Here is a 26198-nt window from a genome sequence, read left to right as displayed (position 1 = left end):
TTTGTTAACTATATAAAATTGGCTAAATGATAACTCCTTCTTCAGGGATTCAATATGGAAAAAAAAGCAGCCCCATGTTAAATTAGAAACACTCCAAAGGGTAAAGATGACGGAGGATTGTCATTACTGAACCCCTGGATATTTTTTCTAGCAGCCCAAAGTCAACATTTCAAGGGCTGATTCAATAATAATAACAATAGAGAATGATTGATTCTATTGGGACGGTCATATGTCAGACTGTTGGGGAGGGTCCACCACTTGCAGCCTTGTTGGCAGGAAGGTTGCAACTTTCCCAATCTGTCTAGCAGAGACCCTGTGTATTATTTGTGAACACTTTAAGAAACATTACGGGCTGCTGCACCAATTGTTTGTTGTCTTCTGGTCATTTCAAATCGTATGAGCAACTCCAGACAGAACTCTCCGTTTACCACATCGGTCATTTTATCAATACGTTCAGTTGTATCACACTTGTACAACAAATAGCGGACAAATAAATACGACGATACGGTTGTTGGCATTATGGCTGATGTGGGCCATACTGCAGGAGTCATCTCTGTTCTTTATAAAGAGTTATTAGACCGACACCCATGGTCAGGAACAAGTGGGGACTAGATGGAGGCCCAATTGGCAGAATATATTAGAAATGATTGCTTGACGCTCAGCGGTTATCCCAGCTCTATCTTGTCCATCGGGTATAGAAAACGCCACTTTTCCTACATAAAGCAGGTATCCGTGCAGATTGTAGTTGCACTAGGTGCGCCGTCGAGACCGCTACACCCATCTACAAGAAAACTTGTTAATATAGTAAGCTATACTCTTCACCTGGAAAAATATTCTTACCTTGAACGTCGAATCCCTTGGCATTTAGAGATATTGTAGACCCCTGGTTTGGCCTCCCCGGAATTGGCTTATGGTTGTTTGCTGGGAAACCTGACCCCTGGAGATCCCCGCAGTGGCTAAATCCTGGGCTAGAAGGACATTGCTAAAGTATTAAACTTCCAGATGCTTTATACTTTTATCTCATCCCACCTAATGTGAAATTTGTAATATGAACATGGTATCTGGTACGCCTGTGCTTTTTTTTTGGGGGGGGGGGGGGGGGGGCCTCTTAGATAATTTTTATTAAATGCTTTTTCAATAAAACAAAGAAAACCTATTTAAAAAAAGTATCATAACCCCTTTTAAGTAGTTTACAATTCTTTATTATCCAGGTGCCGATTCTTTAATTGAAAATTTTGAACCCCTGTACATTGCTGGGAACACAGAGGATGACAATGACATAGATGAAGGAATCGTCCCCGGTACAAAGCCACTAGACATGGCCATCAGTGACGAGGTAAGCAATTCTCTATGAATTACTATTACTAACATTGTAATCTACATATCTGCAGAATCGTGGTGCAGAAAACTTCCACAACTCATCCACGATGTGTGCGTGCATGCGTCTACATAGAGTCTGGGAATGGCTGAGATGGCTGAGAATTGCCTGGGCAGTGAGGGTGCTTTCACACACGGTGGAGTATTTTGCCGCCTTGAAAAATCTGCATGTAACACATATGGATTTTGATATGGATTTGCAAATGGTTAAATTCCATCAAAATCCACACCAAAATATTCTGCCAGTAGTGAAAGCTTCCTTAGAGTTGTGCTCCCTTCCCCACCCTTATTTCACGGTTTTAACAGGGGTTTAAAAAAACTCTACATTTTCTCCATGTTCTACTTTCATTTAACAGTTTTCCTGAACTATTCTCCATTTTCAGTAACAATATCCCCCTTACAAATGTAGAAGAGTAAAGTCTGGGGTATTCTCAGGCCTTGTTCACATAGGCGTAAATATGCCATATCATATGCAGTGAATAGAACCCATTCATATCAATGGGTTCATTGACATTTGCGTACTTTTGGTCGTGTGAAAAAATACACAGCGTGCCCTATTTTAATGTGCATTACGTGCCGATATAGGACATAGAAGTGAATGGGTCCGTGTAAATACTCAAAAAACCTGTGTATTGAGTGCATATTTGTGCATCAAAAAAAAGCAGAAGGGACAAACTCCAAAGTGAATAGGTAATTTTTGGTCTCTTGATACCCCTGTGAATGAGCCTGGACTGTGAAAATGCTGCGGTGTGAGACTAGGCTGATACTATCACTCTAGAAATGTCACATCGTGTGGCTAAGTGTTGTTGTAGCTGCTGTAGGACGTTACATCAAATAATAAAACCTCAGAGACTGATGCCATGTGCAGTCATATAGGCTCCTACTGACCCACCGGTGGAGCTAATGGTAGGTGCTGAGACGTTAAGGGCAGTGTGGGATGGCACAGCAGATCAGGGCACAGAAGTGACTTAATGGAGCCCCAAAGTGTTGAGCACGAATAAAGAAGTGCTGTATTCTGTGCTGCATTACTGTCTGCAGTCAGCGGCAGCCTCAGAAGCAGACGCCCGGCTTCAGCAACAAGTAGAAATCTAAAGGATGATTGAAATTCACTTTTTTGTTTCAAATGTTTCCCCCTGTCTGTTCTCTTGCAGGTGTTTGAAATACTGAATGGAAAACCATATGTCTCACCTCTATCTTCTGAAGAAATCAATTCACAAGGTATGTACCCTTTATAAGGCTATAAGGGGCGGACATGCTGCAGCATATAACCGTACGGCCCCAGCGGACAAGGTTTTTTTGTATTTAGTGTTTGTTGTAGTCTGTAACAGGACAACACACATCTGTATGAGGGCTGCAGCCACAAAACTGCAGAGGATTTTTAATCAAGAGTTTGGTATTTGCATACTCTCCTGCTTTTGGAGCCTTTGTGCACCATTTATATTGGCTATTTTAGTCTTCTCATATATGTTTACATCTTGCACTAAAACATAACCTTCTTCCACTATATTGTCTGATGTTCTGGAGCAGTTTTAATATTCTCCATTTCTATGGTAAATCTGTTGCCCTGTGCTGCTGTGTGTCGGCATACGCAGAGGTCACCTTCCACTATTGCAGAGACTGCATGAAGTAGCAGACAGTATTCCCTGCATCCGCCTATCACAGGCACAAGTACACATTCGGGCTGAATAGTCTTGTAACTTCTCCTAGAACTTGGAAATTGCGGTTTGGCTAGAGTTGGAGGGTTCTTATAAACAAAGCCCAACACTACAGCTCTGCGAGCTCTGGGTTTATAATATCACATTTACGATTTTGGTGCCAAAGAGACGATATTAGGGGATTCAGCTGCTGAGACTATAGATATTAAAATTGATTGAGCAGCTACAATGTAACTGAAAACTTGGCATTAAGCAGTTGTTGGCTTTGGAGAATGCCTTTTAGCTAGGAATGTCTTATGCTGCTGGAGAACCACTGACATCAGCTGTAATCAGCGGGTGAACCCTATGGACAGTTTTTAATTACCTTCTATATACTGCAGAGACAGACCAGGACCCTCAGACTAAAACTGGCATTTTTTTTCTTTAAAATACTACAGTTTTCTGGCACAATTCACACCAAAGATCTGTCTTAGATGCTTATGCCATGTCTATCATGTGGTTAGACACTTGCAGACAGTTTTTCTGACTTGTCTGAAAAGATGTGGCCAAAATTGTACCAAAATTTTGGCCGACTTTTTGCCGTAAAATAAGTCCATAAATAAGTTCGTCTAAACTTAGGCTTGATCGTCAGTCAGTGATAAACTGGCACACTTTAAGGCTGTTTAGTCTACGTTTGCACTAACTTTGACGGCATTAGTAAATAAGCCCCGGCATGTGTAGCTGCTCTTTGCTTCGTCCTGAACTCTAGTGGGATATTCTAAAATGGGTTTTCCTAAACAGAATCCACATTTTAAGCTTAAATAATTCTTATCATCTAGGAGACATGAACCGTCTCAGCGAGGACTCAAAGCAGAAACTGTACACATTGCTGCAAAGTGAAGATGCAGACAGGAACTGGTCCACGCTGGCGCAGCGCCTCGGCTTGGGCATTCTAAACAACGCTTTTAGTTTAAGCCATTTACCATCGAAAACGTTACTGGACAACTTTGAGGTAAGCAGAACTTGAGGGGATTTGTGCTTCTTTCTATAATTACTGTTGGGTGACCAATTTTTAAGTACCGTCTGCGGGCCAAAAGTATCCGTGTTAGAGAACACCAGAGTTCAGCCTGCACTGGCTCCTATGATCACTTGTTCTGCGACAGTTGTGATTCATAGGACCTGCTGTCATGTGATTTGTATGGCGATGGGCAACAAATCGTGACAGACGATGGGCATTATAATAGAGACTCTTCAGTGCCCATTCACTGGAGTCTAGGACGATGGCACACAGTGTACACACTTCACACGGAAGAGAAAAGCCTTGCATGCTACACCTCTTAAACATGTACTTCACATTGTTGATCCAGTTGTGGCCATTAGTACTATTGCATCTCATACATTGTTAATATAAGTTATAATGGACATTATGCAGCATCGCCATGGTCTGTGGCACTGTACAGTCACATTGATTTTAGCAACGTCTCAGAGCTTTTTTCAGTCATCCTTGTGATTGTAAGCTCTTACATATAGCTCACAATCCGCTTGGAAAGCTTTCTTATTATACGTCTCATTACGGCGTCTTCAAAGGGGAAAGGGACTTGTTATTGTATAGCGCCAACTTATTCTGCAGTGCTTTTAGGTAATTTATTACCGCACCAAGCTGGGTACTCATTCCAACCTCAGAAGGATGGAAGGCTGAGTCAACCTTGAGCCGGCTACCTGAGCCGTGTGGGGATTGAACTCGCAAACTGCAGATTGAGCGAAAGTTTAGGACTGCATACTACTGCCTTAACACACTGCACCACACAAGTACTTCAAAGCACTTGTGTAGCTCAATTCATAGCTCCCCCTGTTTAATAATCTTACATGTCTACTTAATAGATTGAGTAGTATTAACCCTTTTAAAGGAAACCTGTCAGCTTCAACCTACTGTCTAAATTACAAGAAGTATGTTATAGAGGAGGAGCTGGGCAGAGGGATATACAGTATTATGGGAAAAGGTTCAGTATAACCTGTATGTTATTCATTTATATCTGCACATTCTGGGCTTAGAGGTCCTGTGGGCGGAGCTATCAGTCATTGACAGCTGTGTATGACGGTGTCTGCAGAAATAGCTGTCAGCCCCTGATAGCTCCGCCCATTGGACCTCTAAGCCCAGAATGTGCAGAGATATAAATTAATAAAACACAAGTTATACTGAATATTTTCTCACAAACCTATCTATCTATCTATCCATCAATCTGCTCAGCTCTTCCTGCACTATAAGATGCAGCCTGTAGTTCGGACGGCGCGGCGAGCTGACAGTTTCCCTTTAACATCTATATACAATGTACTCCATTTAAATGGCTGCAGCTGTTTGTGTTCCCAAATTCAGTGTTGTTTCTTACCATACTACAGGTTTCTGGAGGAACCGTAGCAGAGCTTCTTACTGCCTTAAGATCAATGTCCTTTACAGATGCTATTAACATCATTCAGCAGTCACATCCAAGCATTAAACATACACTCAAGACAACCGATCTTACACAGGAAAATGGTAAGCATGTCTATATAGTGGTGAGCTGGGTGCACAACCTTTTTGTCTCAGTAATTAGTGTTACTGAGACATGTATGACATATCCAAAGTATGTAGGACATAGGGACAGTTTAAAATGTATAATCTTTATTAAGTTTGTGTATAGTGCAACTTCTAGGATTCTGTGATCGGGATGCTGATAAATATCTGGCTCGTGGAGTCAATAGGCAGCCTAATTAGCTGTATAGGAATGATTACGATCTGTAAGTACTCGCTTTCTCATGGTAACAGTAACATACATTGTCTTCTTTCAGCCTAACATACAATGTCCATCTAGTTCAGCCTGTTTTCACTCGCCCTTGTTTTAACCCAAAGGAAGGCCCAAAAAAAACCCCAATGAGACACAAGCCAATTTAGCCCATTTTGGGGGGAAAAATTCCTTCCTGACTCCATAATGACGTCAGAATAATCCCTGTATCAACATTTGAAAGACCCAGATCAACAACCCCGCTGGTCACCTAATGTCTATATCCTGTAATATCATAGCGCTCTAGAAAGGCATCTCGTTCTCTCTTTTCTATCGGTTTCTCCATCACCACATCCTCAGACAGAGTTCCACAGTCTCACTGCTCTTACAGTAAAGAACCCCCTTCTGTGTTGGTGATGAAACCTGCTTTCCTATAGATGTAGCTGATGCCCTCTCGTTACCGTCGCAGTCCTGGGTATAAACAGATCCTGGGAGAGATCCTTGTATTGTCCCCTCATGTATTTGTACATCGATATTTGATCGCCCCTTAGCCGTATTTTTCCAGGGTAAATAATCCCAGTTTTGATAGCCTCTCTGGGTATTCCAGTCCTCCCATTCCATTTATTAATTTAGACGCCCTTTGAACCCCCTCAAGGACTGCAATGTCTTTTCTGAGCACCGGTGACCAGAACTGTACGCAGTATTCCATGTGAGGCCTGACAAGTGCCTTATATAGTGCCCCTTCAGTGGCATGCCCGGAAATTTTCCAGGACGAGCTCCACTGGCCATAGTGATATAGCCTGTAACATTTCCGGACTATGTTTCACTATGGGACTGTGCAGAACACAATCCCAAAAGCTGTGGTATTGTGTTCTGCACACACACCGCCCACACAGAAGCAGTGCAGGACTTTAAAAAAAGATGTGGAAAGATATAACAGAGTTGCCGGCAACTTTCCACTTTTTTTTTTTTTTGAACTCCTGCACTGCTTACATGTCACCATACAAATATTCAGTAGAAATTGATCAAAATGCTCCAACGGATCAACAAATGGTACTAATAAAGAGTACAACTCATCCTGCAAAATAAAAACCCCTTACACAGCTCCATTGATAAAAAAAAATTAAATGGTAAGGGTCTTTGAATGCAGCGATTTAACAAAAGAAAAAAAAAGATATTTTTTGTAAGTGAAAAAGTAGAAAAAAAGAAAAACTATTACAATTTGGTATTGGCATAATCGTACCGGCCTGTAGAATTACTTTAATATATTATTTATACTGCTCAGAGAATGCAGTGAAAAATAAAAAACATGTCAGAATTACAGATTTTGTTAATCTTGCCCCTAGAAAAATATATGGATTACTTACCAGTAGTCCCTTTTCCAGGAGTTATCACAACGGCCCCATTTACAATTGAGGTTGCTCTTTGACCTCGGTAGGAACAGGAAGAGACCTTAAAAGCACCTCCCTTTCCACCATGCTTCAGTGACTTTTAAATTATTGCGGTGGACAATGTTTACTGAACCAAAATTTACCTTTATTCGGTCATATTTACATTGAAAAGAACAGAATTATTCTATAAGGGAGGGAACTATGGGCCATCGTGAGGACTCCTGGAAAAGGGACTACTGGTAAGTAATCCGTATGTTTCCAGGTAGTCAGCCCGACGGCCCCATTACAATGGAGTAGTTCCAAATTATAGGCGACTTTAGGGTGGGACTACTGCCTGGAGGACTTTCCGTCCATATCCCAGGTCTTTGTCCGACTGGACGTTAACCCTGTAGTGTTTGATAAAGGTATGTAGACTAGACCAGGTGGCCGCTTTGCAGATTTGCTCGGCGGAAGCCTGGCCTTTCTCTGCCCATGAGGAGAGGGAGCGTGTAGAGTGGGCTCTGATTCTCCCTGGGGGAACCGAGACCCCCTAGCTTTGTACGCCTCCTGGATGGCAGTATTGATCCATCTCACAATAATGCTTTTAGATGCCGTCTTCCCTTTGCCCGGCCCCTGAAATTGGACAAAGGTTATTTTTTTGAAACAAGTGGGTAGACTCTAAATACGTTAGAACGGCTGTTTTGACATCTACGCTGTGAAACTCTCGTTCTCTGTCGTTACGGGGGTTTTGGCAAAAAGAGGGCAGAGTAATTGTCTGCTCTCTATGGAATTTGGACACTACTTTCGGCAGAAAGGCTGGGTCTAATTTAAACGCAATTCTGTCGTCCTGTACTAGCATATGTGGCTCCACACAACATAAGGCTTGTAATTCTCCCACTCTCCGAGCTGAAGTTATGGCGACTAAAAGAGAAACTTTTAGCGTAAGTAGTCTTAGGGGTAGTTGGGAGAGGGGTTCAAAGGGTGGATTGCAGAAGCTATTTAGGACTAGATTCAGGTCCCAAGTAGGCAAGGTTCCCCTAATAAAGGGCCCAAGTCTGTCTGCTCCCCTTAAGGAGCCTACAACCCCAGAGGTGTTCTGCCAAGGGAAAATCTAGGTATGATCCTAATGCTGCTGCCTGAACCCTAAGAGTTCTTGGGCTAAGGCCTTTCTCTAGGCCTGCCTGCAGGAATTCCAGGATTATGGGTATATCAATATCTGGAATTTTGCCTGGATCTAGTTTACAGAATTCTGAGAACTTTTTCCATATTCTGTCGTAGATGGCTGTAGTTACAGGTTTACTACTTTTGGGCAAGGTAGTAATTACTTTGTGGGAAAGTCCCTTCCCTCGAAGTATCATGCCTTCAGCATCCAGGCTGCTAGTGTCAATTTTTCGACCTCAGAGTATGTTAGAGGGCCCTGGATCTTCCATGGCCTGTAGTCGAAGTGGGCCCCGGATCATTAGAGCCTTTAGTAGGGGATACCAAGGTCTCTTGTCCCACATGGGGGCGACTAAGATTAGTGACGCCCAGCTGGCCTGAATCTTTGAGGGTGTGCGGGATCAGTGGGAAGAGGGGAAAATGCATAGGCTAAGTCCATGTCCCAGCTTTGGGACAGGGCATCTACTGCGCACGGATTGTCTCGAGTTGAGCGAATAGAAGTCCCGGCATTTTGTATTTTCCCTCGTGGCGAACAGATCTATCTGTGGTTCTCCCCACTGGCGTGTTAGTTGGTTGAAGACTTGCTGGTTCAGGCCCCATTCTCCTGGAAGGACGCTCTGTTTGCTGAGGAAGTCAGCAATGACATTTGTGGACCCTTTTAGATGAATAGTTGAGAGGGACAGCATGGTGGATTCCGCCCAGCAAAGTATCTTTGCCGTCAGTTGTTGAAGGTGTGGGTATCGTGTTCCCCCCTAGTGACGAACAAACGACAGGGCTGTCATGTTATTAGTTAGGATTTTTACATGCCTTCCTCTTAAGTGGGGTTCTGCCGCACGAAGGGTCTCCCATATCGCTCTTAATTCCCTATAATTGGACAAGCGTGCTGCTATTTGGGAGTCCCAAGTTCCCTGTAGGGTTAAGTTTGCTACTTGCGCTCCCCATCCGGTTGTAAGAGATATGGCGGGTTCCCGTGACCAGGAGGTACCCGTACTCAGGTTCCTCTGCAAGGTCCACCAGCGCAGGGATTCTTTAAGTTGGACGGACAGGCTCACCTTCTTGTCTGGGGAGGTCTGCCGTTTGTCCCACCTGGCAAGGATGAACCGTTGTAGCTGTCGGGTATGGGCTTGCGCCCATGGGATTATTTGTATGCAAGCTGTCAAAAGACCAAGCACTTTCATTGATTTTCTGATGGACACCGTAGTAGCCCGACACAAGGAGGTTACGGCTTGAATAAGGTCTTCCCTTCTGGATGGTAGAAGCCGTGATTCCTGGATGTGGGAGTCTAGGAGTACACCTAAGTATACCTTTCGTGTACCTGGGGTCAAATCGGACTTTTGTTAGTTTATTATCCACCCCAAATTATTCAGGGTAGACAAGACTACGGACAGGTCTGCGCGTATGGCTTCTGTTCTTGATACCAACAAAAAGTCATCCAGATATGGAAAAACGAGAATCTGGTTTCGCCTAAAATAAGCTACCATCTTTATCACTAGCTTAGTGAAGACTCGAGGGGCAGTCGAGATCCCGAAGGGTAGAGCCATAAACTGATAGTGATAGATTATGTCACCGTCCCGCAGGGCGAACCTCAGGTATTTGTGGTGAACTGCGACTATTGGGACGTGATATTATGCGTCTTTGAGGTCTATAGTGCACGACGCTATCTTGATCTATTAGCGGCACGATGGATCTCAGTTTCCATCTTACATTTCTTGTAAGAAATGGATTTATTTAAGGCTTTGAGGTTGAAGATGGTTCTGATAGAGCCATTTGTTTGTTGTTTTTTTTATCAAGAAAAGGGGGGAATAAAATCCCTTGCCCCCTTCGTGTTCAGGAACCTCGTAATGACCCCTAGGTCCTTAGGCTCTTGGATGCCCTTTAGCAGATTTCCCTGTTCTTGCGGGACCCTGGAGAGGTTAGAAGCAATCTCCTAGGAGGTAGGGAGTCAAATTCGATCCGGTACCCGGTTTCGATTATCTGAAGTACCCCGGGGATTAGAGGTTATCTTCTGCCACTGGATCAGGTAATGTGCTAGTCTACCCCTTGTTGAATCAGAAGTGGGTTGGGCTTCCTTACCCCGACCTCCCTTTGGGTACGACCATCTTCCCGTTTTTCCTTTCCCCTTGATTTCTGGAGGTGGCTGCCGTGTCCTCCTTGGAAAGGATGGCTTCCTATATGGTTTTCTGTCCGGAAGGGTCTTTGCTCTTGTCTCCTACCTTCGAGTATTTTGTCCAAGACGGGCCCGAACATGTAATCGCCATGGAATGGAATGGCGCAGAGTTTATTTTTAGATGTTACGTCTGCTGCGAGATGCCATAGAGGCCTGTAATTCCTCCTTAATCATGCATCGGATGTCGGTTTTAAATGCCGCCCTTTCCTCTGCTAGGATCTTCCCCGTACACTCTTCAAATAGGGGTTTTTTATAGCTGTCCTCTAGTCTCTTACTACAGAGGATGCATTTTTTAGATTTTTTTTCTCGGGTCCGCTTTAGCCTTCGGACCTTCCTTATCCTTCTAACCCATACAGAAAATGGGGGAGAGGGGAGAAAAAAGGAAACATATATGCATCCAATTCAATACAAATGACAAGTTTGTATGTTCCATTTTTTGGCATATAGCCACTCACGGTTCGTAGGGTATCTGTTTCTCCCTCTCGTGCTGAGCTGTTGCGTATAGACATTGCTGAGGCACTTCTGGCAGCAACAGGATAGCTTCTGTGGAGTAGAGCCTGCTTTTAAGGAGAAACCTGTTTGAAATTGGCACCATTTCCGGGTCTGTGCCAGTAGCCACGTCCCCTACTCTGAGCGCGTGACATCACTGCGCCGGGTGATGTCACCAGTATGCGCGCCAAAGACCAGGGAGGCCGCTGCTGCCGTTCCACTGCCAGGAAGAACTATCCGGTCGCAGCAGCGGCGGCCCGAGGATGCAGACCCACTCAGGGAGACCAGCGCTGCATCGGCGGCTTGCGGCTACATGCGGCGCAGGTCAGGGATGCAGGGACTACTATCGTATGCCGCCCCGACCTCTTCCCTCCAGGGGTTCTTTGGCACTGCGTGCCTCCGGTAAGTGGATCTTCCCTGGAGCTAGTTTCATCTGGCCACCGTAGGGACAGGAAGACACTGAAGCATGGTAGAAAGGGAGGTGCTTTTAAGGGCTCTTCCTGTCCCTACCGAGGTCAGAGGGCAACCTCCATTGTAATGGAGCCGTCAGGATGACAACCTAGAAAAATGGAATAAAAAGTGATCAAAATTTTACATGTTCCCAAAAATTAGATAAATGAAGACTGGAGTTCATCCCACTAAAAACAAGGCCTTCTAGAGCTCTGGCAATGGAAAAATAAAATTAATACTGCTCTTCGAATGTGGCGACACAAAAGCAAACCTTTAAGAAAAAAAAAAGTTTTAAATGTACAAAAATAGTAAAAAAAAAAACATTGAAAAAAAAACTGTATAAACTTGGTATCGCTGGAATCGTGCTGACTCAGAATAATGTTATCACACTATTTATTCTGCACACTGAACGCCGTAAAAATAAAATCCAAAAAACTAATGGCAGAATCCCCCCCCCCCCACCCCCGATCTCCCTACAAATGTTTTTATAAAAGTTAAGCTATATATTACATATATAAAGCAAAGAATAAGCCCTCATATGGCTGTGTCAATGGAAAACTGAAAGTTATGGCTCTTGAAACGCAACTGGAAAATTAGTTGAAATTAAATGATTAGAGCATTATTTTTAAAAAAACTGCCACGGTAGGTCTGACATGGTGGTAAGAAACCCGCCACTGAATGGGGTTAATACACCACAAGACTGTTTGCTTTTGCAGGTGACTGGCATTGAGTGTGTATTGGTGAGATCAGTTTCTCCTGCCCATGTGCATAACCTTATATTTATCCACATTGAACTTCATTTGCCATTTTTCTCCCCAAGTCCCCAGCTTATATAGGTCCAGTGGTAGCCGTACATGGTCTTCCCTTGTATTATCTGCAAATATTGATATTTTACTGTGCAGCCCCTCTATCAGGTCATTGATAAATATATTGAACAGAATGGGCCTAATACTGAACCCTGTGGCACCCCACTAGCGACGGTGGCCCAATCAGAGTATGAACCGTTTATTACGACCCTCTGCTTTCCATCTCTGAGCCAGTTCTTTTCCCAGCTACACATGTTTTCACCCAATCCGAGCTGCCTCATTATTATGCGTCACGGTGTCAAATGCTTTAGAGAAGTCCAGATATACGAGATCAATAGACTCTCCCAGGTCCAGCCTAGAACTTACTTCATCGTAGACGCTGATCAGATTTGTCTGACATGATCGACCTTTCATGAACCCATGCTGGTTAGGAGTTATACCGTTGTTTTCCTTGAGGTATTCTAGGATGGCGTCTTTCAGCAACCCCTCAAATACTTATCCAATTATTGAAGCGAGAGTTGCCGGCCTGTACTTGCCAGGCTCTTTTAGACCTTTTTGTATATTGGGACCACCTCGGCAATGTGCCAATCCAGTGGTACAACTCCATTCTGAATAGAGTCCCCAAATATAAGAAATAGCCTCTATCTAGCCTATCAAGGAGCAGTGTGAACTGCAGTTATAGACCATGACCACTTCAATCTACTTTACTTTTAAGAACAAACATCGAAGCTCAAGCTGCAATAGAGCCTAAGACAAACCAGTAGGAGATCTAGCTCATATTCCCTTGGCTACTACAGTGCTTCCCTGCCAAGACATATCAAATGACCTTCACAGGGAAATGGACTACTGTAATTGTTTATATACTGTACCATAATGTAGATTTTCCATACAATTTTTACAAACATGCAAAGTTTTGTTTTCTCACATTCTTCACATGGAACCTAGCCTTTACGGATCCCAACAAACATCCTGGATTGACTCATCGTGAAATAAACGTATTATGTTTAGTTATCTTAAGGAAAAAAAAAAAAAAACATTCTTTGCATTCTGTTCCAATTAAAATGGGGCCACTCTTTAGGACAATTTGGTACAGCCACAATATCTGTTCCAAGACTTGGTTACAATTTACCATAAGTCACTATAGCTCTTGGATTTGAGAGACGAAGAAACTTTTTTTTTTTTTTTTTTTTTTTTACACACTGACTTTCTTTTTCTTGTTTCTATAGATCCTCAGCCAGCGGCATCGGAAGAATACAAGCAGCAGTACCAGGAGAGCATGTGTGACAGCGGGGTGGAAACATCCTTTAGAAAGCTGAACCTTTCCCATTGTGAATTTCAAAAAGTAGGGACTGAACTCTCGGAACTCCATTCTGAACTTGACGCTCCTCTCCTCTGTAACAATTAATGCTCAAGCAAGGACTGCGTTCTCTGAATGTGACAGATTTACACTGGAAACGCGTGAGCCACGGGAAATAAAACAAACTGCAGGCTTGGAGTCAATAGATAGACTTGTTACATATGACACTTTACCGTGTGTAACCAACCATGACGAATGATCGGACATTTCTAAGTCTCACTTGCTGATGGCATAGGGCAGGGATTTAGAGGTTTGCACCTTTTGAGGTTTGTTGCACATAATTAAAAATGAGGATATTCTACCATTTTTTCCATTAAATTTCTAATAGAGATGTTTGCAACTTACCCGTTTCCGTATTGCTGTGGAACCCATATCAAGGCCGAGACACCTTGGATCCACTTCTTTGGATTTGTTTTAATTTCTTATTCTATATATTTTCGGAAAAGTTTTTTTTATTGTGCATTTTATAATAAAACTGTAAATCTGCAGTTGCATTCTTTTTGGTAGATTTTAAAACAGTGATAATCCTCTTCCTACTTACCTATAGAAATAAATCACAGTCCGGTGGGGAAAGTAAAGCAAGCAGTAAAGACACAATGCTTACATATGTACATACCGTAAACTCAAAAGTAGCAAAATATCACCAAACCAACCAAACATTTAGATAGACTTCTATAGAGAAATATTGGCAGGGGAATGCAATTACTACAACTCTGAGCACTACACAGTATATATACTACGACCAAGGTGATCTAGTACTTTCTTACTAGTATATGTAGTACATAGGCATTAGGAGATTATATATATATATATATTTTTTTTTTTTTTTTTTTTTAACCCCCACCACTGCTGCACTGTCCTTTCATAGACAGCACATCGCTCCACAGAACCCCTTTTAGGTTGCTTTCACATGGGTGGAAAACCTGTATGCGACGCTAGCGTCATCACAGTATCATGCAGTGCATTGTTTGAAGGAAAAAAAAAACAACCTTTTTTTTCATCACACGTTTTCCCTGCCAAAAACAGACAGATGTTAAAGGATTGTCTACAATTAAATAGACACTATAAACATTGCATTTGTGGCGTTTGGTCTTTAGCATTTTTTTCCCCAAACACACAGCAAGCAGGACCCCTCACACACACTTAAAGTTGGGCACTGATTACTATTTGGAATATTAAAAACTGAAAAACTCCGTTCTAGCCAAACTATGAAAAGAAAAGCCCTAGAGGCAGTTTGCACACGACCGGGTCGGATTCTGCATGTGGGACCTCACAACGGAATCCGGCTGTAACAAAATAGAGCATGCAGCGATTTTTTTGTTCTCCGCTCACGGAATACGCAATTCATATTGAAGGAAAAAGCTAAAAAGTACATGCCTTTCAGTGAGTGCGATTTGCTGCGGATCGCAGCTTCCGCAGTAGGAATCTGGTCATGTGAAGCCGGCTGTACACACATCCAAAGCAATGAATCAAAAAGGAGTCATAATTTTATTCAGTGTTGAAAAATCTGTACATTCTAGTGGAGCCGGTAGGCCGGCGCCGGCCACGGAGTCCTTATTGATAAATGTCCTGTATGGTGGATATGTGGAGGGACTTCCGTAGATCACTTGTAGTTGTAGGTGCCCAGGCATAGAAATAAACGACTGTCTTCTCCTCAGTCAGAAGAAAGCCGTTATCACTGAACCGTCCTGCAATGTCCCAGACATCCAGCCAGACAAACGCAGCCGGAGAGGAACTGATCAATGTGAACACATAAGCCGCGCCGTCCACAGTAATGGACACCTGCAGAAAAAAGAAAAAAAAGATCAGGAATTGCAACAAAGTTCAAAATTACACAAAACGTTGTTCCTAAGTATAATAAAAAAAAAAAGGATAAGTGAAAGGATTCAGACTGTTATCCGGTGTACAAGTAATGATTTGTATCTTTTGTTGGCTACAGTTGGCTTTACACAGGATGACTGTTGGGCGCCTGACCGGATCCATCCCAACGATTATTTCTCCAATGCTTTCCCACAGCAGTGCTAAATCCCTCAGTGAATGGCGGTGGCAGTGAACCACAGATCTCTACTGGCCGCCCGCCTTCATACAGAACAGGCAATTGTTCATAGATGAACGCCAGCTCACCTAAAAATCCAAGAGACTCCGACAAGTGACAGATTCTCACTCACTTGCTCTGTGGGGATCGTATTTACAAGGGATGACAGTCGCCCCTAATTGCTCCCTGGGAATCATTTTGCACATTAGATCCTAGCAGAATTTTGAAGTCTGAAATACCATCATAAGAGTACTTAAAGGAAAAATCATGGTGCTTAACCTCCTACAACGCCTTGTTGTCACATTCATAAAATAGAACTTCTGTTTCTGATCTAGAGGAACCGGAGAAAGATAAATACAAAGAATTTGTGATCTTTCCAATAAATGACACATTATCCTGGTATCCTGGTTTTCCTAGGGGGCTTACTCTTTTTCTGCTGTTATACAACAGCGCTATCTGCTGGCTAAAGCCAGTACTGCATGAGGTGACACATTGGATAGGCTCAAACAGCAGAGAGGCTGGCAATATACAGTAAGAGAACCCCAACGGACGTCTTCCAACATCGGAGCTGTACAGCCTTAAATCATAATGTCTTCAAACGTCAGACAGTGGATTGGAAAGGGTTAACACAGCAGACCGGTCTAAAAACTGGTAGATTTCCACAGGTGAACCAAAAGATTGCAGTGCGCTTTACCTGTGCAAGTAGATCAGCTGAAAACTGCATTGCAAAGTTGCAGAGTTTTGCGGTAAATGGATGCAGTTTTCAGACAGCGCTTTTACAAGTTGGCATGAATTTAATGGTGTCTTAGGCCTCATGTCCACGGGGAAAATCGGGCCCGCTACGGATTCTACATGTAGAATCCGTAGCGGGTCCCTCCTGCCCCGCGGACATGAGCGCTGAAAATAAGAATAAATGAGAATAAACTCACCTCCCATCCGCTCCGTTTCTTCTCTGCGTCGCGGCCGGATCTTCTTTCTTCGGCCGGCGGATGAATTCGTCACGCCGGCGGCACGTCGTCGACGTGCCGCGCATGCGCCGGGCACATCCGCCGAGCCGAAGCAAGGGAGATGCGGCCGTGAGGAAGAGAAGACCTTCCCGGCCCGCTGCGGGTGAGTAAATGCTTTTAAATTCCTATTTTAGGTCTCCCACGGATCCGGACGGCTTCCATAGGCTTCAATAGAAGCCCGCGGGAGCCGACCCCGCGGGAGACCCGCACGAAAATGGAGCATGGTCCAGATTTTTTCATGCTCCATTTTTTTTTTAATCACTTTTATTGACGATCCGCAGGTATTTATCTACCCCGCGGGTGGTCAATGCATCCCTATGGGGTGCGGATCCGCACGCGGGAGAAGAGTTAAAATCCGCTGCGGATTTTAATTCTTATTTTCCCCGTGGACATGAGGCCTTAAGGTTTACGTTTTGTCTCATGCAACTTATAGGAGGGAAAACAAAACAAACCACCACACCCAAAGCATATGGAATTGTAAGGCTGGGTTCACACAGGGCAGATTTGCCGCGGATTGCCGTCGCATATCCGCACTGCGGCAAAACCGCTGCGTTTGCAGTGCAATGCAGCACAAATGAGATTTGCCAAAAAGCTGTTCTCACAGGACGGATTTTTTCCGCACAGCCGCAGTGCGGAAATGGAACTGCGTCGCGGTTTTAAAAGATGCAGCATGTTCATTCTTTGGTCTTTTCTGCAGCGCTTTTTTGTCCCTAGACCTCTATGGACGCAGCCAAAACCGCACCAAATACGCGACAAAAAGTAAAAAAGCGCTGTGGGAAAAAAAACACTTGTGGATTTTTCTGCACGAAAATCCTCAGCAAAATCCGCAAGCCCAAATTAACCTTGGAAGCGGTTTTGCCGCAGAAGCAGTTCTTCTACGGCAAAACCGCGGCAAATATGCCCCGTGTGAACCCAGCCTAAGAGAAACCAAAAACAGCGACACACAAACACCATGGAAAGTGCAGGAATCCAGGCCAACAGGGACATTTAGTTGTTAGAGAACTCACACATAAGTGGTACTTACAGTAATATTAGATTTCAGTAGCCCCTGCGCCTCCGCCGGGGAGCTTAAGAAATGCCAGTTTTTAGCACTGATTTCCCCACTGTGTAAGAGATAATAGACAACTACACTGCGTTGTCTGGTCGTGTTGCCACATCTACCGAGTAGTTCAGCAATTGGCTCTCTGTAGATTACTCTGGAACTCCTTGCATTTAGAACAAAGTCATCTGTCAACCTTTTACAGAGCGGTACCAGAGAGTCCCATTGGTGGACCGTAATCTGTAAGTAAATAATACACAGTAGGGTTAGGAGGCGCCTTCTCAGTAACTGGATATCAGAGTTACATAACCAACCAGCTGCTACCTTATCAGTAATCTATGTGGTGTGTCCTCGATCCTAGAGCGCTTGCTGTCACTGCAGTCAGTCCTCAAGTACCAGGTCAACTCTCTAATATTCTTCCTTGCAGAACCCATATGGCTTACACACAGACATTCGCTCACTAATCCCGTACTTAAAGGGGTTGTCTCATGAACACAAGATCATGGAATATAAGCAATTCCATAGTTTGATGTGTTCAAGAAGCTGGCTGTGCCGAGATATCACTAGGATAAACCTACTGTGGGTTCATTGGCATTTCTCCTTTTATAAGGTGCTTCAGTATCTGACAGTCGTCTCAGCGATATTGAAGTGGAAGTGGAAATCGCTCCAGCCGCCTGCCTTCACAGTAACCAGACTGTCATTCATAGATGAACGGCTTGAAACTGAATGACAGATGGTCATTCAGTGTGTATGGTCCTGTCCAGGGCATTCACTGTCTGCTCAGTCTTCATAGGGTTTTCCTCCCTTCTCTGTGGTATCAATGTTACTGCCAAATAGACACACGTGCAGATTCTATCAGCTAAAGCACTGCTATGCAGACGCCCAACATCTGGTCAGGCCATTGTAAATTTGCTATAACAGCACTGCGTTTTTTTTTTTTGGAAACATCAAATGTTGCAATTGCTGAATTCTCTTTAAGCGATTGTAAGAGGTACTTCTGCTCATAGGACAATCCCTTTAGGGCCCATTTACATGAGCAGATAATCTATAAGATTCAATAAGTAACAAGAGAGTTTACTTTGGTTTTCCAGGCAGCTGTTAGTGCTAAGCTACACCAGAGTCGGAGTGGAAGCGGCTGCTTCAACCCGTGTAGTGGCCGACCGAGCTCTCGTTAAAATCAAAGAGAGATATGTCTGCAATTACATGTGCCGGCCACTACACAGGGGGAGCAGCAGTTTCCACTCCAATCCTGGTAAAGCCTGGCACGGATGACCGATACTGCCTAGAAAACCCCTTTAAGCTACTAGCTCCGTATCCGGGTTTCCCCAAAAAGGCTTGTCTTCATAGAAAAGTTTCCCTCACATTACTGTTATCAAGATCTTTCTTTACAACTACAATACTCGGTGCTACAATGTCAGCCTGTATCACAAGCTGTAGGTAAGGTTTGCAGACCCCTGTTAGGCCTTGACAGGATCATGTTCGTCACCTGATATAACCAAAATATTCAGTACATGGCAATTAAATATTTTGTAAATATGCCTATTTTATCATCATTTGGGACCTTCTGTATGTTAGCAACTCTAATATCTTTTCAAATCAGAACTGTATATACATTGTAAAGGGCTCATCCCCCCAGCATTAACCCGGTTAGGCATTTCTGGATCTGTTTGGATTTTATTTTGTTTTTGGAGCAGAACTGAATAAAAAGTAATTTTATTTTTTTTTTAACCCAACGATTTAAATGGGATTTTAAAAACATAAGTAGAGTGCTTCTCTTCCACTTGGTTTTCGTTTCTCTGCTCCAAAAACAGAAATCCTTAAAGGTGCAACACAGATGGAAAATGAGCCCCAAGGCCTCATGCCCACGGCCATTTTGGTAAAACGCTGTGGGATACAGCGCAGGGTTTTTACTGTTGTTTGTAAATACCGTCTTTGCCGGCAGGGACCACATATGACAGAGTGCACTGTGAATGCCCGCGTATTTTATGCACATGGTTGTGCGCAGTGTGACTTTTTTTTTTTAAAGTTCCCCACTCTGTTTCATATGCAATGTATCACGTATGGACAACGTCATACGCTGCCGATACCAATATACAGGGCTCACGCTGTGTGGCACGCAGAGAAATAGAGCGTGCTGCCATCTATTTCTTGTGGGTATCCACATGCAGTGTGCATGAATAGATGAAAGTCCATTGTCTCCATTCACCACGTATTGCGCCGCTGTGCGTCGTACGCATAATACGGGGTGAAAACCCGCCTGTGGACATGAGCCCTACGACAGTGAAATATTTTATGATCAGTATACGAACAGCTAATATCTACTGTATTTTCCTAATGAAATACTGGAAAGTGAGAATAGCGCACAGCCCGTAACTAAAGCCTTCACTTCAGGAAGAGCTGGGATTATGTACAATAATCTATATCCATCAGAGAAACTTACTGCCAGCTGGAAAGAAGAGTCCTTCAGCAGATCCGACACTCCATATATGTTTAGAGTATCTTGGTCTTCAAAAGCGCTTACTGCTGCCGGGGCAAAGAAATCTCTGGCGTAATAATGAAGCATTTTCCACTTGCCTCCATACTCTGTAACAATAAAAGGAGTTCGGCGTTAGATCACATACTGTACATGCCATCTACTAGAGGGGTCAAATCATGGAGTCACAATCACCCGAGGACATTTCGGTGCATATAATCATATAAGTATCTTTACTTTGTACTTCATCGTTTGTGTTAGTATCATTTTATATGTACTTACAAATCTACTCCATTTCCATAGCGCCCACATACATCACTCACCTCTCACGTTGCTTCCGGTTCGTGTCCAGGACCCGGCCGCTCTGCTGGTACAGTAAGTGAGGATGTTGGGTTTATTGCTCCCATAACCGCTGCAGCCTATTAATGTCTTCAGCAGTCACATAGGTAGGCGTATCATGTGACAACCGAGACCAGTGATTGGCTGCAGCAGTCACCTGGGCAATAAACCCAACATTATTTCTTGCTGTATGAGCAGCGCTAGACCAGAAGCAGCAAGAGAGCAAGTAATGGTTATCGGATTTTTTTTGCTTTACACCATTTCCTATCCTAAGGCACTTCTGTTTAACACCTTAAGGTACAAAACAGCCCAGTGCTTAAGGACTTTTTAGGGATTTTACCCATGTGGTGGTTTTACTGCCCTATTTTTTTTCCTTCAGCTAAATATATAAAAAATATATATAATTTTTTTTTTTTTTTTTTTTGCTGCATTTTTTCTTTTTTTTATGTATACATTTTTATTTATTTTATTCTGTAATTTTTTCTTACTGATATTGTAACTTTTTACCATCTATGTCCGCATGACGTCATGAGACCTCTGGGAGACATTCACATGTTTTTTTGTTTTATTACACACTTTTCCATGGTAGCTAGGGCATCCATAGGAGCCAGAGTTTACAGGGACAAATATTCCCCTGTAGTGACAATAGTCACTGGCAGAGCTAATCAGGGTCTACTAGGACCCTGCAGCTCTGCTCTAACAGGAAGACCCACAGTCATGTGACCGACGGCTTGTGTGATGGAAGAAACACTTCCACTTAGTACATAGTGCTCATTGAGTGTTATGTACCTGGGAAAGTGGCAGAAGCAGTTAAAAACCTCTTCTCTTTTCTCCTCTGGGTTCTCAGCTGTGACTAACAGCCGACAACCCAACCTGCTCCTGCTTGATTGGAGTAGCAGAGGCTTTAATCCCACGCCGTATTTCTGCTATTGGGCAGGATAAAAGACCAGGACCAAGCGCCATAAAATTACAGCGCTTGGTCCTTAAGGGGGGTTAACTTTTGAAAAAACCCTTTAATTCAGTGCTAAAATGAAGTGTTGAAGTTGCAGTAAAGTCTTGTCTATAAAAGTGTTTTCTCGGATTGAAGCAACAGCAACTGGATCGCAGAGCTACACGTAACGACCTCACTATGGACGCGTCGTCGTCCTGGCCTGTTCGTCACACCATTAGTGCAAAGTGGTGGCTTAGAATTTTATTAGCATTTCACACTTTTCACCCTACTTTTTGCGTTCCCAAAGACTTAATTTAAATGCCCAAATTATTATGCAACACTGATTGGTTGGAATTACCACTCATAAGTGGGGGGATGCACGAACGAGGGGAAAGCCTGCATATCAGAGGCCTGCACCGAGGACATGTACTGTCATGAGACAAGTGAAGCTCTGCTGCCAAGAACAGGGTTATTCATTACTATATATTTTATCGGTGTACTGGAGTGCCGAACTGAAACGTAAGATTCTTCCATACCTATTGAGGACCAAGAAGGCGCTTGCCAGATATCATTTAACTGCCAGTATAGTGCGCCCATTGTGAAACCCCGTCCATTCACAATTTCACTTTGACTGCGCCTGTAAAATTCTGTCTGTAGCTTCACACACTGCGCCTGCATTACCTAGAAAGGAGAACAGGCAGCTCAGTTGTCAAATGTTCCGGTCAAGAGAATAACCCTATTGCAGAACTAAATCCCAGAGGACACATGGGGCTTGTGACAAGGGCAAGGTGACCCAGAGCACTTAGTACAGCCATGGACTATACTCCCCGGTATATAATGTACATAATCTGCATACAGCCAGCTCCTCCAGCATCTACCAGGTTATCATTAATTATAGGTATTTAGAGTTCTGCAAGAGAAAAATTAAGCTTGGGCCACAAGAGATAGACGAAATTAATCAGCAACTAACTCTGGACTTATTTAGCTGACATACATAATGGTGCTTAATGGTGGATATTACCTCTCTGCTGTGGTCAGTAATAGTAGGAAGGGTCTCTGGGCCTTAAGGCCCTTTTATATAAACCAATGATGGAAACGCGAGCAATCAACTAATGCAAGAGCCATTGATTGACTGTGTCTTTCATGCCAGCATAGAAACGTTTGTGTGCTGTGTAAACAGGGAGATGTGCTGCCGAATAAGAGGGTTGAATGATTGTTGTAATGATCCCTTGCCAGTGTGCATGGCGGTTAAAAGAAAAAAAAAATGCTATTTGTCAATCATAATGGGGCAATTCTCAGTCCATATAAGAGTGCCCTTAAAGGAGATGTCCCGCGCCGAAACGGGTTTTTTTTTTTTTTAAACCCCCCCCCCCGTTCGGCGCGAGACAACCCCGATGCAGGGGTTAAAAAACCCACCCGCACAGCGCTTACCTGAATCCCGGCGGTCCGGCGTCTTCATACTCACCTGCTGAAGATGGCCGCCGGGATCCTCTGTCTTCATGGACCGCAGGGCTTCTGTGCGGTCCATTGCCGATTCCAGCCTCCTGATTGGCTGGAATCGGCACGTGACGGGGCGGAGCTACACGGAGCCCCATAGAGAAGAGGAGAAGACCCGGACTGCGCAAGCGCGGCTAATTTGGCCATCGGAGGCCGAAAATTAGTCGGCACCATGGAGACGAGGACGCTAGCAACGGAGCAGGTAAGTATAAAACTTTTTATAACTTCTGTATGGCTCATAATTAATGCACAATGTATATTACAAAGTGCATTATTATGGCCATACAGAAGTGTATAGACCCACTTGCTGCCTCGGGACATCTCCTTTAAGCCACTTGCATTTTCGGAGGCATTTTCTGCCTCCGTCAGCAGCTGTAGCGCACACCATCATTGATTAGGTGCGCTAAAACGCAAAAAACAGAACAGACAGCACTCGGAAATCACAGCGCTGTTTGAGCAGGTCTGTGAAGCTCCATTTAAATCAATGTGAGCTTTTTACCACGGCATTCAAAATCCTACAACAATCGTGGGGGGAAAAAAAAGTGTGTGAGAGGAGTGGCCTTAGGCTGCTAATAAATGGCAGCACTTTAGTCAGCATTGAGGAAAAAATGCATTTCAAAAAACACTTGAAAAAGTTTTGGTGCATTTAGAAAAAAAAAAAAAAAAAGTTCCATCCTTTTCACACATTTTACATCACTGGGAATAATGAACACCGATTAAAAAGGAAAATGCGTGCATTTAAAAAAAAAAAAAATTACAGCATTTTTAGATGTGCGTTTTTGGTGCATTCTTTAATGCAGACAAACACCATCATGTAACAACATCCTTACGGCCCTTTAAATGGAAAAATTATCATTAAAAAGAAGCAAATGTTTAAAACAAGCGAAGGTGAACAATAATCATTCAGTCTAAACGCAACCAATGACTAAACGACCGTCGTTCACTTCGTTAGTTCATTTTAGGCAGGCATATTTTAAAAAACCAAAGAAACCAAACACCATTGGCTCGTCCACTTGTTCTCATTCACTTCTACAGGAAATGTGAATGATCAGACGGTTTCTCGTTTTAACAAGCCAACGATGTATCTGACTATTTACACAGGCTGCCTGGGCGAACTCTGAGATCGTTCGCTGGTTCAAATGCTATTTTGCTTTGTGTAAACTGACCCTTAGGATTGGGAACCTTGCTGTCCTATCTGTAAACCCTTGTGATACTACTGGGGGGACCAGAGACCAGAGCAGGGAAGACGCATCAGCAGTGAATGCGCTGGAGATTTCAGTAGAAAAAAAACAGTAACATGTAAGCTGTGCAAAGTGGATAACTTGCAACCAAATACCCCCCCCCCCCCCCCAATCCAAATGCATATATTCTGGTGGTAGAACATATAACACATATTTGCAATGTAGGGGATGTTTTTTTTTTCCGTTTCAGATCCCCCAAATCTCCCGGCCCCTTTACACAATCACTCGGTAAAGCTTTGGCTGCCTGTATTTGCCATAAGGCCTCCATGAAACTAGCATATTTTGGGGCCGTGTGATGCCTGTGGGGCTATACACATGGATGATTTCTTACACAGACCAACAGTCTGCCCGAAAACACTCATTGCTTGTCCTGTTCCTGTCCTTTCACAGACAAAAAAAACATGCCAATGCCTGTGAATGTACATAAACTAAAGTTTATTCAATGCTTTTCTTAGTTTTTTTTCCTTTAATCTAAGCAGTTGAATAGCCTACTGGAATCAGTGGGTAACTCACAAGGACCTGGGGTTAGTCATTGGGAACTAGCGGTAGGAACACGCACACAACAGCCTATAAACTATACATCAATAATGACAGCAACACAAAGCCAGAGATAGAAAGGACATCCCACCTGAGTCAGGTACAAAGTATCATGAAACTGCTTCATAGGATCCTTGTTCACTGGCATCTTGTAGTGGAGAGCAGCCTGGAACATCATTTGCTCATTCCCCGACTCATGATGCTGACGATGGCTACTAAAGTTACTAGAGTACGACCAGTCCTCAGGAACGGACACCTAAGCATAAAACATATACCGTACTTCACAGCCTGCGTATGGATTACAAGGGGCAGCCATTCATTTACATAGGCACCATGAAATACTGCATTATCCCCGCAGCCAAGAGCTGATCTCAAGGGTTTCAGCAGCCAAACCTGATCCGATGGCCAATGCTTTGGAGAAGTCGCACAACTTATACTCTGGAACTTGTCATCTAAATCTGTCAGTCACTTAACCGCCTTCAAACACAACCTAAACAGCCATTTCTTCAGAAAAGGCTACAGCCTATGATAGCCCTGCTGCCCCTACAACAACATTAAAACAGATTGTGCCCTCACGGTCAGTCTTTCCTTGTAGATTGTAAGCCCTCCTGGCATTTTTACCCACTTTTTCTGTACCAATCTGTCACTCTTTTAGCCAACATGGATTGTACGTGTTTTGTCATTAAGTACTTAAAGGGGTTGTCTCGCGAAATCAAGTGGGGTTATACACTTCTGTATGGCCATATTAATGCACTTTGTAATATACATCGTGCATTAAATATGAGCCATACAGAAGTTATTCACTTACCTGCTCCGTTGCTAGCGTCCCCGTTGCCATGGTTCCGTCTAACTTCGGTGTCTTCTTGTTTTTTTAGACGCGCTTGCGCAGATGTATCTTCTCCCTTCGGCTGGTCTTGGTAGCATCGGCGTTTTGGCTCCGCCCCCTTGTACGCGTCATCGCGTAGCTCCGCCCCATGACGTGTGCCGGTTCCAGCCAATACAAATGCATTATGCAAATTTCGTTTAGAACTAGCAGCAGTAAAAGGGGGTTATCCAGGCAGTGCCGCAGTCAGTGCTGGGATACACCGAGGTAGAAGTGGAAGCCGCCGCTTTGACCTCTGTCCTGGCCGGCTTTCGTAATAGCAAGTGCAGCTCCCATTGTAATCAATCAGAGCTGTGCTTATAATTGCAGGCGCGGCTCCCACCAATTTCAATGAGAGCTGCACCTACAATTATGAGCACCAACTGCTACAGAAGGGACGGAGCAGAGCTTCCGCTTTAACACTGCTGTATTACGGCAGGCACTTCCTAGGTAACCCCTTTAAGTTATACTAGGGTAGCCATCGGATATCGTCGTCATCACTCACAGCTACGCTAAGAATGTTTCCCACGAGGAGGAATGCATGCAACGTGCCTCATAAAGACAAGCAAAAATTAATAGCTCCCAAGACATCAGACATGAGAGGCTGCACTATTAAATTAATTCGTTTTTCCTCCCTCCTCTGTTAACAGCTTATAATCAGCATATGTTG

General features: G+C 43.6%; 2 protein-coding genes across 5 annotated transcripts in view; one reads left to right on the top strand and one right to left on the bottom strand.

Annotated features, from left to right (window-relative positions):
• NFKB1 (nuclear factor kappa B subunit 1) overlaps window positions 1-14055 on the top strand; it is a 99180-nt gene extending 85125 nt beyond the window's left edge. For both annotated transcript variants that reach the window (XM_066573960.1, XM_066573962.1), the window contains 5 exons: window positions 1212-1336; window positions 2529-2595; window positions 3851-4023; window positions 5409-5544; window positions 13437-14055. In XM_066573960.1, the coding sequence (XP_066430057.1) occupies window positions 1212-1336; window positions 2529-2595; window positions 3851-4023; window positions 5409-5544; window positions 13437-13615 (680 nt within the window). In that variant the 3' untranslated portion in view covers window positions 13616-14055. The remainder of the gene's footprint in view (window positions 1-1211; window positions 1337-2528; window positions 2596-3850; window positions 4024-5408; window positions 5545-13436) is intronic.
• A 981-nt stretch (window positions 14056-15036) lies between these two features.
• MANBA (mannosidase beta) overlaps window positions 15037-26198 on the bottom strand; it is a 39717-nt gene continuing 28555 nt past the window's right edge. For all 3 annotated transcript variants that reach the window (XM_066573963.1, XM_066573964.1, XM_066573965.1), the window contains exons 13-17: window positions 24758-24922; window positions 21928-22072; window positions 20089-20231; window positions 17634-17888; window positions 15037-15349 (exon numbers count right to left, since the gene is read on the bottom strand). In XM_066573963.1, the coding sequence (XP_066430060.1) occupies window positions 15122-15349; window positions 17634-17888; window positions 20089-20231; window positions 21928-22072; window positions 24758-24922 (936 nt within the window). In that variant the 3' untranslated portion in view covers window positions 15037-15121. The remainder of the gene's footprint in view (window positions 15350-17633; window positions 17889-20088; window positions 20232-21927; window positions 22073-24757; window positions 24923-26198) is intronic.

This window comes from Eleutherodactylus coqui, chromosome 7 (assembly GCF_035609145.1).
Source record: "Eleutherodactylus coqui strain aEleCoq1 chromosome 7, aEleCoq1.hap1, whole genome shotgun sequence".
Lineage (NCBI taxonomy): Eukaryota > Metazoa > Chordata > Amphibia > Anura > Eleutherodactylidae > Eleutherodactylus > Eleutherodactylus coqui.
The sequence above is the reverse complement of the archived record's forward strand: the minus strand, read 5'-3'. Positions and strand labels throughout refer to the sequence as shown.